Source organism: Penicillium malachiteum (genome assembly GCF_028827825.1).
Source record: "Penicillium malachiteum strain IBT 17515 chromosome Unknown utg000004l:1.0-4883003.0:1.0-4884900.0, whole genome shotgun sequence".
NCBI lineage: Eukaryota > Fungi > Ascomycota > Eurotiomycetes > Eurotiales > Aspergillaceae > Penicillium > Penicillium malachiteum.
In genome coordinates this window covers 3,399,366-3,414,298 of record NW_026643097.1, presented here as the reverse complement: position 1 = coordinate 3,414,298, position 14,933 = coordinate 3,399,366, and the positions used below count along the sequence as shown (strand labels likewise).

General features: G+C 46.5%; 4 protein-coding genes across 4 annotated transcripts; all 4 read right to left on the bottom strand.

Moving 5' to 3' along the window:
* Nucleotides 1-961: 961 nt before the first annotated feature.
* Nucleotides 962-2,472, bottom strand: N7483_009349 (uncharacterized protein; the record flags this gene model as incomplete). Its single annotated transcript, XM_057092776.1, has 2 exons — nucleotides 962-1,923; nucleotides 1,995-2,472. The coding sequence occupies 2 exons, from the start codon at nucleotides 2,470-2,472 to the stop codon at nucleotides 962-964; spliced, it is 1,440 nt and encodes a 479-aa protein (XP_056943950.1).
* A 2,406-nt stretch (nucleotides 2,473-4,878) lies between these two features.
* Nucleotides 4,879-6,318, bottom strand: N7483_009348 (PP2C family serine/threonine-protein phosphatase; the record flags this gene model as incomplete). Its single annotated transcript, XM_057092775.1, has 1 exon — nucleotides 4,879-6,318. The coding sequence occupies one exon, from the start codon at nucleotides 6,316-6,318 to the stop codon at nucleotides 4,879-4,881; it is 1,440 nt and encodes a 479-aa protein (XP_056943949.1).
* Nucleotides 6,319-7,120: 802 nt separating this feature from the next.
* Nucleotides 7,121-9,010, bottom strand: N7483_009347 (allantoate permease family MFS transporter; the record flags this gene model as incomplete). The annotated part of the gene is made up of 6 exons (XM_057092774.1): nucleotides 7,121-7,419; nucleotides 7,494-7,760; nucleotides 7,888-8,440; nucleotides 8,505-8,685; nucleotides 8,739-8,818; nucleotides 8,885-9,010. 6 exons carry the CDS (start codon nucleotides 9,008-9,010, stop codon nucleotides 7,121-7,123), a joined length of 1,506 nt encoding a protein of 501 aa, XP_056943948.1.
* Nucleotides 9,011-10,310: 1,300 nt separating this feature from the next.
* On the bottom strand, nucleotides 10,311-14,428 carry N7483_009346 (uncharacterized protein; the record flags this gene model as incomplete). Its single annotated transcript, XM_057092773.1, has 7 exons — nucleotides 10,311-11,042; nucleotides 11,110-11,149; nucleotides 11,224-11,446; nucleotides 12,015-12,896; nucleotides 12,977-14,211; nucleotides 14,268-14,294; nucleotides 14,367-14,428. The coding sequence occupies 7 exons, from the start codon at nucleotides 14,426-14,428 to the stop codon at nucleotides 10,311-10,313; spliced, it is 3,201 nt and encodes a 1,066-aa protein (XP_056943947.1).
* Between the last annotated feature and the right edge of the window lie 505 nt (nucleotides 14,429-14,933).

Genomic DNA, 14,933 nt, shown 5'->3' with positions numbered 1-14,933 from the left:
AATTTGAGTTCTCAAGCTTTATTCTTTGCAGCTATACCTAGAAATTCATTGATCTATACAATCGTTTCACCAAGGGCTTGTAGTGCAACCCCATGCGACCGTCAAGGGCCACGCCTCAGTTTTCACGGCTCACTACCTAGTCATCAAAAATCAAAGTCAACACCAGCCCCAACAGAGCTGTGCATCAAAGGGAGTCTTTTTTAAAACCAGAAGAAATCACCCAGGTTGTTTACCCGATATGCCCAGCCTCCCTTTCCTTAGTTCGCTCCTCTAGCTCAGAAATCAAATGAACGGGGGACCTAAGGACTCAATAAAAGCCAAATAGGGGACTGAATGAAGGTTGGTTGAGTTGCAGAGCATGAAGAGGGAAAGAGTGACCGGTACATACAGTATGAAAGGCACTGGCAGCCCTAGTAGAAATAACTTCCAAGCTTGAAGCTGGAGGCTGATTCTGATATCATGCCCGACCGTGGGCAACTTAAAATTCTTCCAATTTCAACAATAAAAGTAGTAAAATGGGCTTAGATTATCAATGGTTCATCATTGGATATGCAGCACGCATCCATTAGATATGACCGTAGGTCCGAGCACTGGCGTCTATTAGCCCACAAGCCATATACTATACCTACTACCTAGTAGTACTCTTACTAGTACCCGAGTCATAAATAGGGCCAGCTACACTGCACATGTTTACTAGACTAAATGAAAATCAAAACGATAACTTAAAGTTGAATGTGAACGGTTGAAAGTTCCTCTATGCACTTCTATTCGTGGTATATAGTAAAAAAATAATCCATAACTCGTTCAGTGATAAATCCACTGGTTTGTTCATCTGCCGAAAATACATGTTCGGTCTAGATCCAGATCCAGATCCAGATGTCCCAATAGTTCTTGGTTTTGACCAATTTTTTGCTGTTTTTGTGGCTTTGATTTTTTTTGTTTTGCTTCCGAGTTTCCTTTTCTACTCAATAGCAGATGTAGAGTTACCGTGCATAACAGGGTTGATCTTGTGCTCCCACTTGAACTTGAAGTCATCACCAATCTCCTTGCGAATAGCAGTTTGAACAGCCTCCTTCACGTTCTTGAACACACCAAAGTTGGCAGGGTTCTCCTCATCGTTCTCACCACCCTGGAAAACACCAGTGCGAACAAGGCAGGTGTTCCAGCCGTACATGTTACCACCGACGATATCAGAGGCAGGGTTGTCACCGACCATGTAGATGTTCTGGGGAAGCTTCTTCTCGCCGTGCAGATCCTCCATCCAGTCCTGCATAACCTCATCGGCGTAGATGTAGGTAGCACGCTCGGGCTTACCGTACAGAACACGCTCGAGGTCGTTACCAGAGGTAGCCTTGTACATAGCCTCAACAGCCAGACGGAAAGCACCCAGGTGGAGACGTGGGGGACCCTTGTGCTCAGTGGGGCAGAGCAGATCACCTTGGGAGAAGTAGATGGGGATGTGCTTGTGCTCCTTGGGGTTCTTGGTGCGGGTGAGGAGAACACCGTTCTCGGACATGAGCAGATCGTTGATGATCTGGAACTCGGTCATTTGGTCCCAGGATTCGGCGAAGCAGAGAATAGCGTCGAACTTGACCTTGGAGAAATCGCGGGGCTTGGCGTGCTTCTTGTCCTCCTCGCTGAATCGTCCCCAGGGAGAGATCGTGGGGTCCCAGGCGACAATGTCCTTGGGGTGAATCACGTTCTTGAAACCATAGCTCTCGGCAACTTCGCGGACCTTGTAGCCCTCGCCACCGCAGACCAGCACGGTGTCGTAGTACTCGGCAAGAGCCTGCATGGGAGTGTGGGACTGAATGAATTGGTCGGTGGAGATGGGGTGATCGAGAATCTCGGACAGCTGGTCACAACGAGCCTGCTCGGTCTTACCACCACCGTTGGTCAAAAGGATGTAGGGGAACTTGATACCTGCATAAAAAGGTTTGTTAGACTATCAATTCTGAATTTTGATACTTTTTTTTTTGCTGAAATGGACTTACCGAGTTCGTTGTCACCGTTCAGCATCTTGAGGACGTCGCGGCCCTCTTGGATGTAGTTGTTACCGTGAACCAGGACACCATCAATATCGAAGGCAAAAGCCATGTTCTTCACAGCAGCCACCTTCTCTGGGGAAAGATCTTGCACTTGCGAAGCCATGATATCGCGGCCAACAACACTTGGGCGAGAAGCACGCGACAAGCGGGAGCTGCGGGACATCCGCGGGGACCGCGGGATGGGGAGAGAAGTTCCAAAGGAATTGCGAGAGCCACGACGATCCCGCATGGAGGGACCTAGGCTCAGATGGTGCATCATGGCGGAAGTACCACTCATTGAGCTGCGAGTGGCAGGAATCTCAATAGTCTCGCCATCCTGAGTAGGAATGGCAATGCTTGCCTGGTCTAGTGGGGAGCGAGCGGCCGGCGCATCGCTGGGGGCGGCGGACTCAACGCCCAAATCAGCATCAGAGAAACGAGGCATGGTGGGCAAGGTGTGTGTTTTCGAGGTGTGAAAAATGTCAAAGGAAGAATGAAAGAATTGGGGTATATATTGGGTATATGTAAAAAAATAAAAAAAAAATAAAAAGTGTGGAAGCTTTCAATTAGACCCCTCAAAACTGGGTCACGGAGTAGAGTACCGAAGAAGTGGAATAGTGGGATAATGACGAACTGGGACCAGCGTTTACTTATACAATTTCATAAACGATGACGCGCTGATCGGTTCCCTTAACCAGTAGTCCCGAGTTGTATGAGCTTTGAGTGTAAAGACCCATATTTTCCTTCATCTCTGTACGGTCAACGCCCAACCAAACGCCCGAATGTCTCAACATAGACTAGTTAAGCCCAAAAAGAATAAATAATTGGAGCCGATAAAATGACGTGGCATTGAGGATCAGTTTGAGATCGTTAAACGGAATGAACCTAATGAATTAGTTCTGTCTTTTTTTTCCCTTTTTTTTATGCAAGACAGATATCCAAATTCCTATGTTGACGTCACTAGAAACCTTGACTGTGAACAATGTTTCAAGTTTGCAACATGTGGGATGTTAGATTAAGCTTGCTGCTCTCCCAGGAGCTTCGGGGAAGTTGCCTTGAGTAAGGACCCTTGAACGCTATAGTTGCTGTTTTAACTATTTCAGCATATACCCTTCAGTAGCTTCATCTTTCACCATAAGATTCATTTGAAGTTCATTGCAGTTCCTGAATTGAACCCCTCCATGACGTAGTGGCATTTGCCAATAATCGACCATGCATTGGACTTTTTTTTCCCTCTCTCCTTTCCAACCCCTCCGGGTTTACCCATTACGGGCTAACCGGAAAGGAGACATATTGTGGATACGGGTGGATTCCGATCCACTGTGAATGGGGTGGCGTCGGAGATGTAACCTGCGGGTTGCCGCAGGAGAAATGTGCATTCGAAACAAAAAGGTGCATTGCAAGGGATTCGAATACGGAGTACAGAGATTTTTTTGTTTCGGGGATCTCGGCGATTTGGGTGGCGTTAAGTGTGAAAAGGGTCAAAGCGATGCCGAAGTTGAAGACGGAGAAAGTCACGGGACTCGGAATGTTGGAGAGTGACTTAGTCAGCGGGTTCTTATCTAGTGATTCTGATTGGGTTGATTAGGGTAACTGTTCCCGTCTTCAGTGACCATTCACGATGACATAATGCTGCCGATGATGCTGAACACCGAAACGAATAAGAACCTTGGAACGAATGAAAACGAATGAAATAAAATATAATTTTATTTCTAATTTATTTTGATTTTAATTCTGTTTTAGGTGAAGATTGAAATTCAAGATTCAATCGGAATATCTCGGATCTCTTTACGGTATTATGTTCTTCCCCTTTAAACCCTTTGATAGATTCATTAATATCATTGGCCACTAACTACCATTGATCGTGGGAAATCGGAACGTTCATTCCATATAGGGCTCGCGGTGACTGATTATAGAATAATTGAGACTGGAGAGTCTGGTAGATGCCCCTTGTTCTAATCAAATGAAATCAATGAATTTCCACCAAAGCCCCAAACCAAGCCACATCTGAGGTCCCTGGCTCTCATACTTTGTACCTGATTCACTGCCACGTTTCTCATGGCCCCTCGCAGTCCCATACATATTACACAGCAAATATACCCCACCAACTCCTCTTCGACCAAGTTTTGATCGTATTTATCTATTAACTGCCTAAATTCTTTTCAGCTCGGAAGAAGAATGGCCAGATGTGATCATCGTATTTCGTAGTAATAAAAAATCATTAAATGCCGCAATTTCCACTATCCGACGACTAAAATTTCGGATTCTTCAGGAGGAGCGTGCGGGTTTTTGACGCCGTAAGATGAGAAAATGATAAAGTTTGCGTCACCGCTGGATCTTTGGTTCTTAAAGTTCTCCTCTATTGGACGCCTCAGCCGTGTTGTCTATGCAAAGGATACTTAGCGCTATATAGATCGCCGTGCTTTCTCCGTTTGAACCGTTATGCACGGCCCGGGTTGGATATCAAGATTGTAATCCACTTCCAAGGTTGCGACGGAGTTCTCTCCTCCGTTAAAAAGAGGTGACGGATGCGCTAGGGTGCATTTTCAAGACTGGCAAAGAAATTTTGACTAATTGAAATGCAAACATTCTATGGATCAGATGTTGGAATGGAATTCTCCCGAGGTGTTAATTGAATCACTAGGCAGCAGGTGGATGCTTAGATACATGTGAAGTGGACTGTGTGCACATGTGTATTCTGGACGGAGTGAACAATTTTTGGAACACCGAGATACTATAGATAATTGGTCGATATCCCGTCCAACGGATCGGGGTTCAAGCGTCGGGTTTGATGCAGCCACACCCGTCACGGTGCCGGGAGTCTTGAATCTAAACCTGTATCCGAATCTATCTAGATACCCTTCTGATCTGAATTAAAGAATACCACTTGGACAGTGATATCATCTCGGGCATATCGAGAGAAAGGAGAGCCAAAGGCAAGTCGACCAGAGACTAACTCGTGATGATTCCCTCCCAGGGAGTTACGAGTAAGATGCACGGCTGCATTCTCATCTTGAACAGTCGTTCTCCCATCCTCAAATCTCTCCTTGGTTCCTTGTTTAAAGTCCCCGAAATCCAGTGGTTTGTAGCTTGGTGCGGACTTGTTGTTCCCGTTCTCCACTGCCGATCCTAACCACTTGCCCACTAGCCCAACAGCCTGTTCACTAGACAAATGATCCCACAACCCATCACTGGCCATGACCAAAAAGGATGGCCTACTCAGATCGATTTTCGTACTAGTCACCACTGGTCCAGCGGTTAGATATGGTGGTGTCCGAACATCATACCTTGGTGTCAGGGGTGCTGGTCCATAGAATCGCTCGCGCATCTCCTTTTGGAAATCCAAAGACCATTTCCACCGACTATCACCAAATGCACGAGAGACCGCAAGTCCGAGTAATCGTCCATCCTTGATCATAGTCTGTTCACCAGGGTGCTCTTTCTGGAGTCGTGCAATCTCCTCCTGGTTATAGCCAGTTTGATCAACAGACAAAGGAATCGCTTCCCAGGTGCCGTCTGATCTCTGCTGGCCCAGCACTGCCCTTGAATCACCAGTGCAGGCTACATGGAGGGTACTCGTGACGGAATCGTAGATTGAAAACAAAGCACATGAACCAGCAAACGCAGGTTCCAACTTCCTGACTCTTTCCGCAAGTGGCATAGTCTTGTCTCGGGACGCATCCTCAGCTGTTTTGAAAATAGAGGCGTCTAGATTCAAGAACCCGTTGACCAGTGCTTGCTGAATCATGTCTTGCGGCACAGCCGACCCGTTATGAGACGAACCGACTTGGCTGAGACTATCTCGTACATGAGGCAGCAGCTGATGTTTCAGAAGCTCTGATGTTTGCCAACCGGCATGTCCATCGAAAACAGCCCAGGCCATCCACTGCTTACCGTCGTCCCACGGAGATGCAAATTGTCCGTGGAAGAAATGATCCTCACAGGGACTGTTGGATGCTACCTGCGTCCCATCATACCGTGTGACACCAGTCACATCTTTAACTGCATGTGAGTAGGCATTCTGTGAAATAATCTCAGTCACTTGAGTTTTGGAAAGGCCCTGTTCCGAGATCAACTGCTCCTTGGAGTGAGTGTCTAGCCGTGGCACATCTGACACATCTTCCCGTGTGGATGTTGCCCACCAGAAACCTGGAACACTAATGACGCCTCCCAGCATGGCATTTCTTGCCCAGTTTGATGATGCTGTTTTGGTTGTATAGAAACATCGTGTCGATGTGGTCACGCGACCCAGGCGCGGGCGAGCCCGGGCCAAGAGTGATGAGGAGAACATGAAACTGGAACCTTCGAATTGAGGAAGCGGACAAAATGCAGACACTTGCCACCGTAATTTAGATGATCGGCCGTTTCTTTACTGTTTTTCTTTTTTTGCCTTGAAATTCTGAAATGGGGCAAACAAGAGAAACAGGGGGTGAAGTTGATCAAAACAATCCCGGGGTGTCACATGACTCTTGGTCTAGAATCTAGACTAGAATCTAGGTTGGTCCCAACGGTTAAAGTGAGAGAATAGTGTGAGGTGTGAGATGTGAGGTGTAATCTCATATGCAATTGCATGCAATATGGTTACACTGATATCGATATGTACATGACATCAATATTGATTTTCAAGTTTTGGGGAACCATGGATGGAATACCAAGTGCATACCCCAGCATCTTGGTGCCCCACTTGGTCCGTTCAGCCTGAAGAACATCGGGCATCGATCTTCACCGATCTTCACTGTGTATTTTCAAGTGAGACGCGGTCACGGTATTCCAATTGACTTTCGTCAGCAGTAACGTGGGAAACATGATGGATATTGAATTTCGAATTGAGTAGTAAAACTTGAAGCTTTCATCCGAACGAACCTCTTGAGTCCAGAGCTGGAATATCGCCTGGGCACTATATATAATGCACTAGTATGTAATAATGAACTACTATGTAGTAGGACTCGGACTCCAGAGAGCTTGTAAACTTCAAGTTCAAGCCTTGAGTTGAATTTTAAGTTAAAAATTGAAAAGTTCATTTCAGCGTGACTGGCAACTATGCTAAATACTCACAGGAACACACAGGCAAATTTCCCAAGGATGAGTGATGCTCACAAAGTATAGCTGAAATCAGGACGCTGGTCACCAAGCGCCTCGATTTCACTTTGGCTTAGACCTTCGATCCGCTGGTCTCGCTCGCCACGTCGTCGCTTATCATTCTCTCGGCGAAGCAAGAAATACTGCAAAATAGATCCACCGAATAAAAAAACCACGAGGTATCCCAGCACAGTACCATGACCGGGATAAAAGCGAGGGGCGTCTTTGTCGCGGTAGATATTCGATGAGATGATACCATTGAGGTTACCCCATCCAATGATAAAACCCAATGAAGCACCACGTTTGTAGACACCTATTTATCAATTAGCTATCCGAGAAATCGAAGAAGCACCCAGTGTATGGTTTGTTGGATAGGCTTTTACGTACCTTCAATATTGTTACTTGCCCATGAGATTGTGTTGGCAATCGCTGGATAAATTCCCATCGCACCAAGGAAGGTTCCGGCATAACGACCTCCTGCAGACTCACATCCCAGAAGCATGGAAAAGCCCACGATTCCGAGAATCGATGTCCCGATGTTACACAACCCTCTCTGGCGCGTTCGATCGGCAATGAAGCCAATGCTGATTGTCAAAATGGCAGCAGCAGCATAAGGAGGGACACTGAGAAGCTGTGCCCGAATTGAGCTGTAACCTGTAACATATCAGGTAAGCATTCATTCATTTTTCGTTGGTCTTTCCAGTTGAATTAATACCCTGGATAGAAGTTAGCATTAAGCTCACAAATTTTTGAACTAAAACAGCTCATTGTAGGGAATAACCCACTAGTTCTTTAATGATTGTGGGGATAAAAAGGGAGAATGCATAGAGAGAGCCATCCGCGCCCATGTAGATGATAGCGCCAGTCCAGGTTTTCCAATCCTTCACACTGGCCCAGAAGTAGCTCATCTTGAAATCTTCATGCTCCGCACTCGACTGCTGGTCCAATGCCAGACGACGGATGACACGTGCGCGATCTTTGTCTGAGAGGAACTTGGCTTGATCTGGAAAGTCATGCACACACCAGAAGGAAGCAACACCAATAACCACGGTAGCTAGACCCTCGAGAATGAAAATCCATGACCAGCCAGATTTACCGCCAACTCCGTCCATGTTGGCAATGGCTGCTGCTAGCAATCCACCAAAGGATCCAGCCAATGCGGCAGCGGAGAAAAATATGGCCATGCGAACGCCGAATTCAGAGCGTTTGTACCAACATGAGAGGAAGTAGCCCACTCCTGGGAATAGACCGGCTTCACTAAGACCGAGGAACCAGCGAACTGCCAATAGCCCGGCGTAGTTCTTAACGATGCCCATCAGGGTCATACATATTCCCTAAAGATAGAATGGTAGTTAGCAAGACTAATCACATGCAATTCCTATACGAGGAGATGTTTACCCAGCAGATCATGATGATCGGGATGAAAATACTCGGGCGGAGGCGCTTGAGCAGGATATTTGTGACAGGCTCAAAGATGGAGTAGGAGACAAAGAAGATGGTTAGAGTGGCATTGTATTGGTTGGAAGAGATATTCAGCTCTTTGGTCAGACCAACAAGCTTCGCATTTCCAATGTTTGTGCTACACTATGTGAGTCCATGCTTTCCTCAAGGAGAAATGGAGGTAATACAGACCGATCAAGGAATGAGGCCAAGTACAGTAAACTGAGCCAAGGTATGAGACGAAGATCGAGCTTCCATAAAAGGCGGCGATCCTATAAATAACATGTTAGTATGCACTGTGGAAACAATAAATATGTGGGCGTGTTATTTCCACGCACAATCTTGGCTTGTTCCTCCTCACTCAGACCAGCATCTGGGTCTTCCAAGTGCCCGACCTTAACCTCCGTCACTGGATCCTTCTCTGAGTCCGCGCTACCCGGGGCGCTCTCGATAGTCGCCATCATCCAACCCTTAGAACTAAGGTATTGTTCATAAGTTTCAACTGGGGTTGGATGGTTGATCGGGTATGTTCCGGAGGGCTTGGCTCTAGCGCAAGATGTTAGTCAAGGTCGAACAGAGGGAGAAAGTAAGGAGTGATATAAAATGGATATGTTAAAATATCTAAGACGCGAGAAGGGAAGGTAGAGATATGTGAGAGGTAAAGGAGAGAAAATCAAAAGTTACAAAGAGAGGAGTACTTATGAGAGAGACGGGTATAAGACTCACATACTTGTTAGCGCGAGTGTTAAAGTTGAAAAGTGAAAGAGATAAAGCTGTGGGTAAGAGGAAGACAAGATGTGAAGAGTCACAAAGGGAAAGGAACACGAGATGTGTAGAATGGGAAAGTTCAGATGTTCAAATGTTGAAGTTGAAAAATAAAGATAAAAAGTTGCATATGCTGAGAATTGAGCAGGGAAAAGGATCAGGAAGACAAGATGTGTAGGAGTCAAGTTTGAGGACTCAAGGACCTGACATTCCCATGAACGGGCTAACGGAGCGGGGAGAAGAAGACAAGCTTATGAATTGGGGATTATCAGTGCAAGGGACTCAAGGTTTAAAATAACCAATTAAAAGAAGTTATTCAAGTCTAGGGGAAAACTTACAAGAGTGAGTATATTCTAATTTAAGTACAGATCGCTGTTTATTGCTATGAACTCCAATGAATTGGTGATCGACAAGGAATTAAGTTCATCGCGGGGATATACTTGTTTGGGTTGTTGAGGAATACCAGAGTACTTTGTAGGGGAATCTGAATACCAGGGACACGTTCTATAATAAAGATTGACTTCTGGACCTGCATAATTCAAGAATATTGCATATAAGTAGAAAATATCCTGGTATAATCCATGCCCAGGTGTTGATAAGTGTATATCATGATATGAACTTATATACTGCTGAAGTACCCTCGGGTGTAACATTAAGTACGCTAATAAATAGACCTCGGAAGAAGTTAATTATGGTTCTTCTGTATAGATCCATAGATCCGAGTCGGAATTATCGGGGATTGAGGGATTAACATCTATGGATAATGTCTATATGGGCTTTGATAATAGTCATAAACTCGATAATAGGGACTGACAGATTTTATTTCAATTTTTTTTTTCGTTTTTGTTTGATTATTAGCGGATCAGCATACGTCCCTACTATAGTAGAGGTTGACAACAAACAGAGCTTGACGGAGCGTAGGTCGCGTAACGGATCGTAAATCGTAATGGGAGAATAAAGAGAAAACGAACCAAATTCAATCCTTCCTCTCACTTTTCCTCACACATCGCACGGGTCCCTGTAAAATCTCACTTCACTGAAATCAAAGTATGGGTCCTCAGTCAGAACTCCAAATGCCCAATCTGCCATTTTAACGGAGGCGAATTCAAGAATATTCTCAGCTCCGCGGCCAACACAGATGAACTCAATCTTGCGAGTGGTACTTTTGTTGAGCTTTGAGATGGCTTTCTTCATCTTGTTGCCTTCAACACGAATGCATCGGGTGAGTTTTCCGCGTGTAATACGATCCTGCAAAATGTCATTCATTGGGAAGGTAGGGGAACCCAGCACAATCGCATTAAGTCCCACCAGACTAAGAAGGCCGCAGTCTCCACGGGCAAGCGTATTGACAAAAGTTTTCGCGCCCCGCGCAGTCACAAAAGTGACCAGTGCACTCTCACGCCCAAGCAAGGTAGTGGTGTTCATCAGTGTTGCGGAAAAAACCTGGCCGCCTCGAATCTCAGAGAGAACTTGGGCGATGGTGAAGTTGGATGGGATGCCCTTGATAATAACGGTTCGGCGAGCGAGTTCCGTATCGGTGTCTTCGGCTTCATATCGGATGCCATGCTTGAGCAGGAGACTTTCAGTGGGATCGTGACGAGAACTGCCCGAACGCTTGAAAACCTCGAGGACTTCATGAACGCTTGAAAACACTCCGAGAACTGCGCCTCCGGTGTGCCACTTAGTCGAAGGATCCTCTCCAAATGGGAGAACAGTCGGGCTGCGAACGTACTGGATAATGGTTAATACTGACAATGAGAGTTGTTATTATTGTGAACTGAAAAAGGGATTTTCTCACGCGAGTGATGGGATGATCCATGGTGTTGGGTTTGTCCTCTCTGTCAAACAAGTCAGAGGTTCCACTCAGTCCCAAAAAGAAAAAAATCAACCGCGTACACCCGCGTATACTTACTTTGCTGGCAGAAGGGCTGCGTGGGGAATAGGGTCCAACTCTCGGTCAATCAGGGTCTGAATAGAGAGCTTAGCAATAGCAGAGGTATGGGTGGGGAGGTTAACACAAGTCTTTTGGGCTAAGCTCATTTCAGACAGTGAAGGAAGGACCTTTTCACTTCTGCCTTGAACGGCCTCTTCCAAGAGACATACCAGCGACATGACGAAAATAGTGAGAATTGACCCTTGAGAATGTTACAGGACCCAGAAAATTGAGTCCAAGAGTCTGTCGCTGAGGTAGAGATGAAAGAGTGAAGAGAGTTATAAGAGAGGAAGGGTGAGAGCTGTGAAGACTACGCGAGGTTTTTAGCGAAGCTTAAGCGAGCCAATATCAGCGACAGCGACAGTGGTGGCCTTCCATCCGTTTGTTACTTCACTGTCTCGCACAACGAGATGAAAGAAAATCACATGCATATTTGAAAGAAAAAAAGATCAATTGAAAATCAAAAGAACTATACGACTACTTACATCTCAAGAATTTCGAAGCTATTTTTCTAGTATATTGATGCCCTATTCAAACTTGAAATTTATCCGAAAAACTCGCCGCCTGCTAATGCAACCCACGGTACATTCTCCTCCCAGCATCGTTGCATGAGTTGACGCGCATCTTGAATCTGAGTTCAAAAGTTAGTGACACTAATTTATTTTCCCAAAACTTGATAGAGAACAACATTACCTGTTTCATGCCTGATTTCTCTAGCACTAGAAACCTATTGAGGATTTTTGATCGCGACGAGGCATCTCGAGACTCACAGCCAGCAGTGAACAAGGGTAGAAGCGAGCAAACCTCAGTTGAGGCTCCAAGTCTCATTCGATCCAATGCACTCAACAGCTGGCGAAGAGCCTCCTTGACGGGAAACGAGTCTGGCGATGATCCCAACACACGGCGATGGAGATGAATCAGCCCAGCACATCGGAACGCTTCTTCGGCTGCCATCATGTCCTGGGCTTCAATACCATGGTGATGGTTTGGGTCGGCATGAGCACGTTCACTCAATCCTTCCATTTCACCAAGTACAACCTGCGCTTCGAGAACCATATCTGCAGATGGATGCCAACCCGATCGGAAGTTCCCAAGTTCGTCAAACTGCTGGTTATCGCATTCCTGTACAAGTTTTGCCAGGCGAATGAGGAAAAGTCCGGTCTGCGGCGTGAATCCTGTGAAACAATCTACGCTATACTCGTCAAACCCCTCGGGCTTCGAGCAAGCTTCTAGAACAGAATGGTATAATATCAACGGCCGACCAGCGTGACGACATGACAAGCCACCGACTGTATCAAGGTACCCTAGCCAGCGTGCAAAGAAAGCCCCGATCTTGTTCCCGGGTCGAGCGATGCGATCGCTACGTGCCAGGAACAAGTCGCGAGCAAGCTTCAAGTGACTCTGCCAAGTAATCGGAACTTCGAATGTCCCGGGAGAGACGATTTTCAGGGATAACAGAAGAATAGCCGTCGCTAAGTGGCTGTCGGTAATTTCCTCATGGGATGCTTCCAATGCGACACGCAATGTTGGAAATACGTTGCTGACCCAGTGTGCAATCCGATTGGCGGGCTCTGCATGTCCTAAATACCGCGCACGATGACTCGCCGAGTATGCGAGTAATAAATTGAGCAAATTAGGATCGGCAATTGCCACTGTGGGACAGCGTTAGTATAAGGGGCTGGATTCCAGCACTTTGCTTGTTTTCTCTTATGGTTTTGCGGAGTTAACTTACTCGATGGTAAAACTGACATAAACGGGTTGTTATCGCAATCATGTGGTACTAGCATCCGAGAGGTATGATTGATAAAGTGATGAAAGTACATCAAATTGATTGGGTTCTCCAGCAGCGAAGACGGAAGAGGAGACAGATACCTCGGGATATTGATAGGCACTGCTGATGCATAGTATCCGCCATATTCTGCATGTGGACGACCCGTCGGCGTGGGATATGCCTTGGGTGACCCCTCTTCAGATTTTCCACGCGAATTGATCATATCTAGAGCAGAGTTGACATCAATTGCAGCATGGTCATTATTCAGTGTGAGATCTTGATCTGGTCGCCCGGAGTCCAAGCCATAATTATCGGTCACGCTCGTGAGATACGCTCGCCATTTACTTTGAGCGACGGACAACTCCCGTGTAGATTTGCGGTCCTCCAAAAGCTCATTTGAAGAGGTCTCCGTATGATTGAAGGATGACATTCCATCGTAGCCTGGAGATGATGACGCGTCGTTCTGAGCCATAGAGTGATGGGACCCAGGAAGGAACGCTGATGCACTACCCGCATTTGAAAGAGATGAATTATGATCTTGATGCGACGTTCCATTGACGGAATATCCCAGGTTGTGCTCATCCTGTGTCATGGAAGCCGATGGAGGGCTTTCATGTTGATCGGATACGTGATTCATGGTATCCACGGAGTTTCGCAGAAAAGAGACAGGTTGAGATACGGAGTTGGCATGGAATGTAAACGCAGAGAGAGATCGAAGACCCACTCCCTGGTCGGCAGCAGCTGAAAATGTTCCATGAAATGTCGAGCCAAACGGATAATGCGACAACGGGTCTGAGGAAACGGGAGGCGAGAGTGGGGGCTGCTCTGGCCAGGTCGAAAAATGATGATCAATTCGATCTGGAGAGTTAATACCTTCCGATATCGAGGGAGGCCTTGGAGATTCGAAAATGCCAACAGCCGGAGTGCTTGGCGAGATGGAGCCCAGGTCACCAGAATGCATGTTGACAAACCCATCCACTGGCGCACTGGTTGCCGGCATCGGCATGGAATTGGAGCTCACAGCATTTGTCGGGGCGTCTGAGAACGAGATAATAGTACCCCCATAACCGCTGGACTGAGAACAGGGTGAGTCAACAGACGCTCGTTTTGTTCGACCACCCCAGTTCAGGCGAACGCTGTAATCGCACGCCTCGCCCTGCCGTTGACAATTGACACAAGAAGGCTTTTCCTCACCACTTTGTATAACCTAGTCAGCAAGTTTGGTATATTTCACGAGTCGATGCCTGCTTACCATTTGACTTTCCGCGCCTTGCATGGCCTACAATCTCAATAACCAGTTAGTCATCTGAGTAGGCCCGCAGTGAATTTTTTAGTGGAAGATAATACACACCAACAACCCTTTCGGCTTCTTCGTTTTGGCTCCGGCGCACCAGGCCTCCGAGGACGCGGCATTTCACTTCAGATCAAGGACTAGATCAATGCCTGAGCCCCAAGGGCAACAAACAGGCAAATACTAGAATTGACGGATGGATGTAAGAAACGGCCATTCAGCAAGAACCCAAGTCCAAGAAGATCTGTGGAGGGTTGTTCACAGAACACTCCAGACGCAATTGGATCGCTTTCTGCGTCTAGAACTGTGTCCCCAAGTGGCGACGAAACGATAGTCGACCAAGCACCCACACCTAGTAGACAAGCCCATCGAGGTATGGGAGGGAGATGTGCTCAAGAAAAATGTCAAAATCCAGCGACGGTTGTAGCAATGGGAATTTTGGCAGTAGTGACTTGCAGCTGCAGAACCAAGATTGATAAGACTATTGGCGATAGTGATGATCGCAGAACTTGGCAGAACCTGGGAAGACCTGGGGTAAGGGTCCACTTCAAGAGTGTAACTTCTTACCCAAATATTCACCAAGAGGTGGTATCCTTTTCTTGTATATCTCGCACGCAATCAGAATTA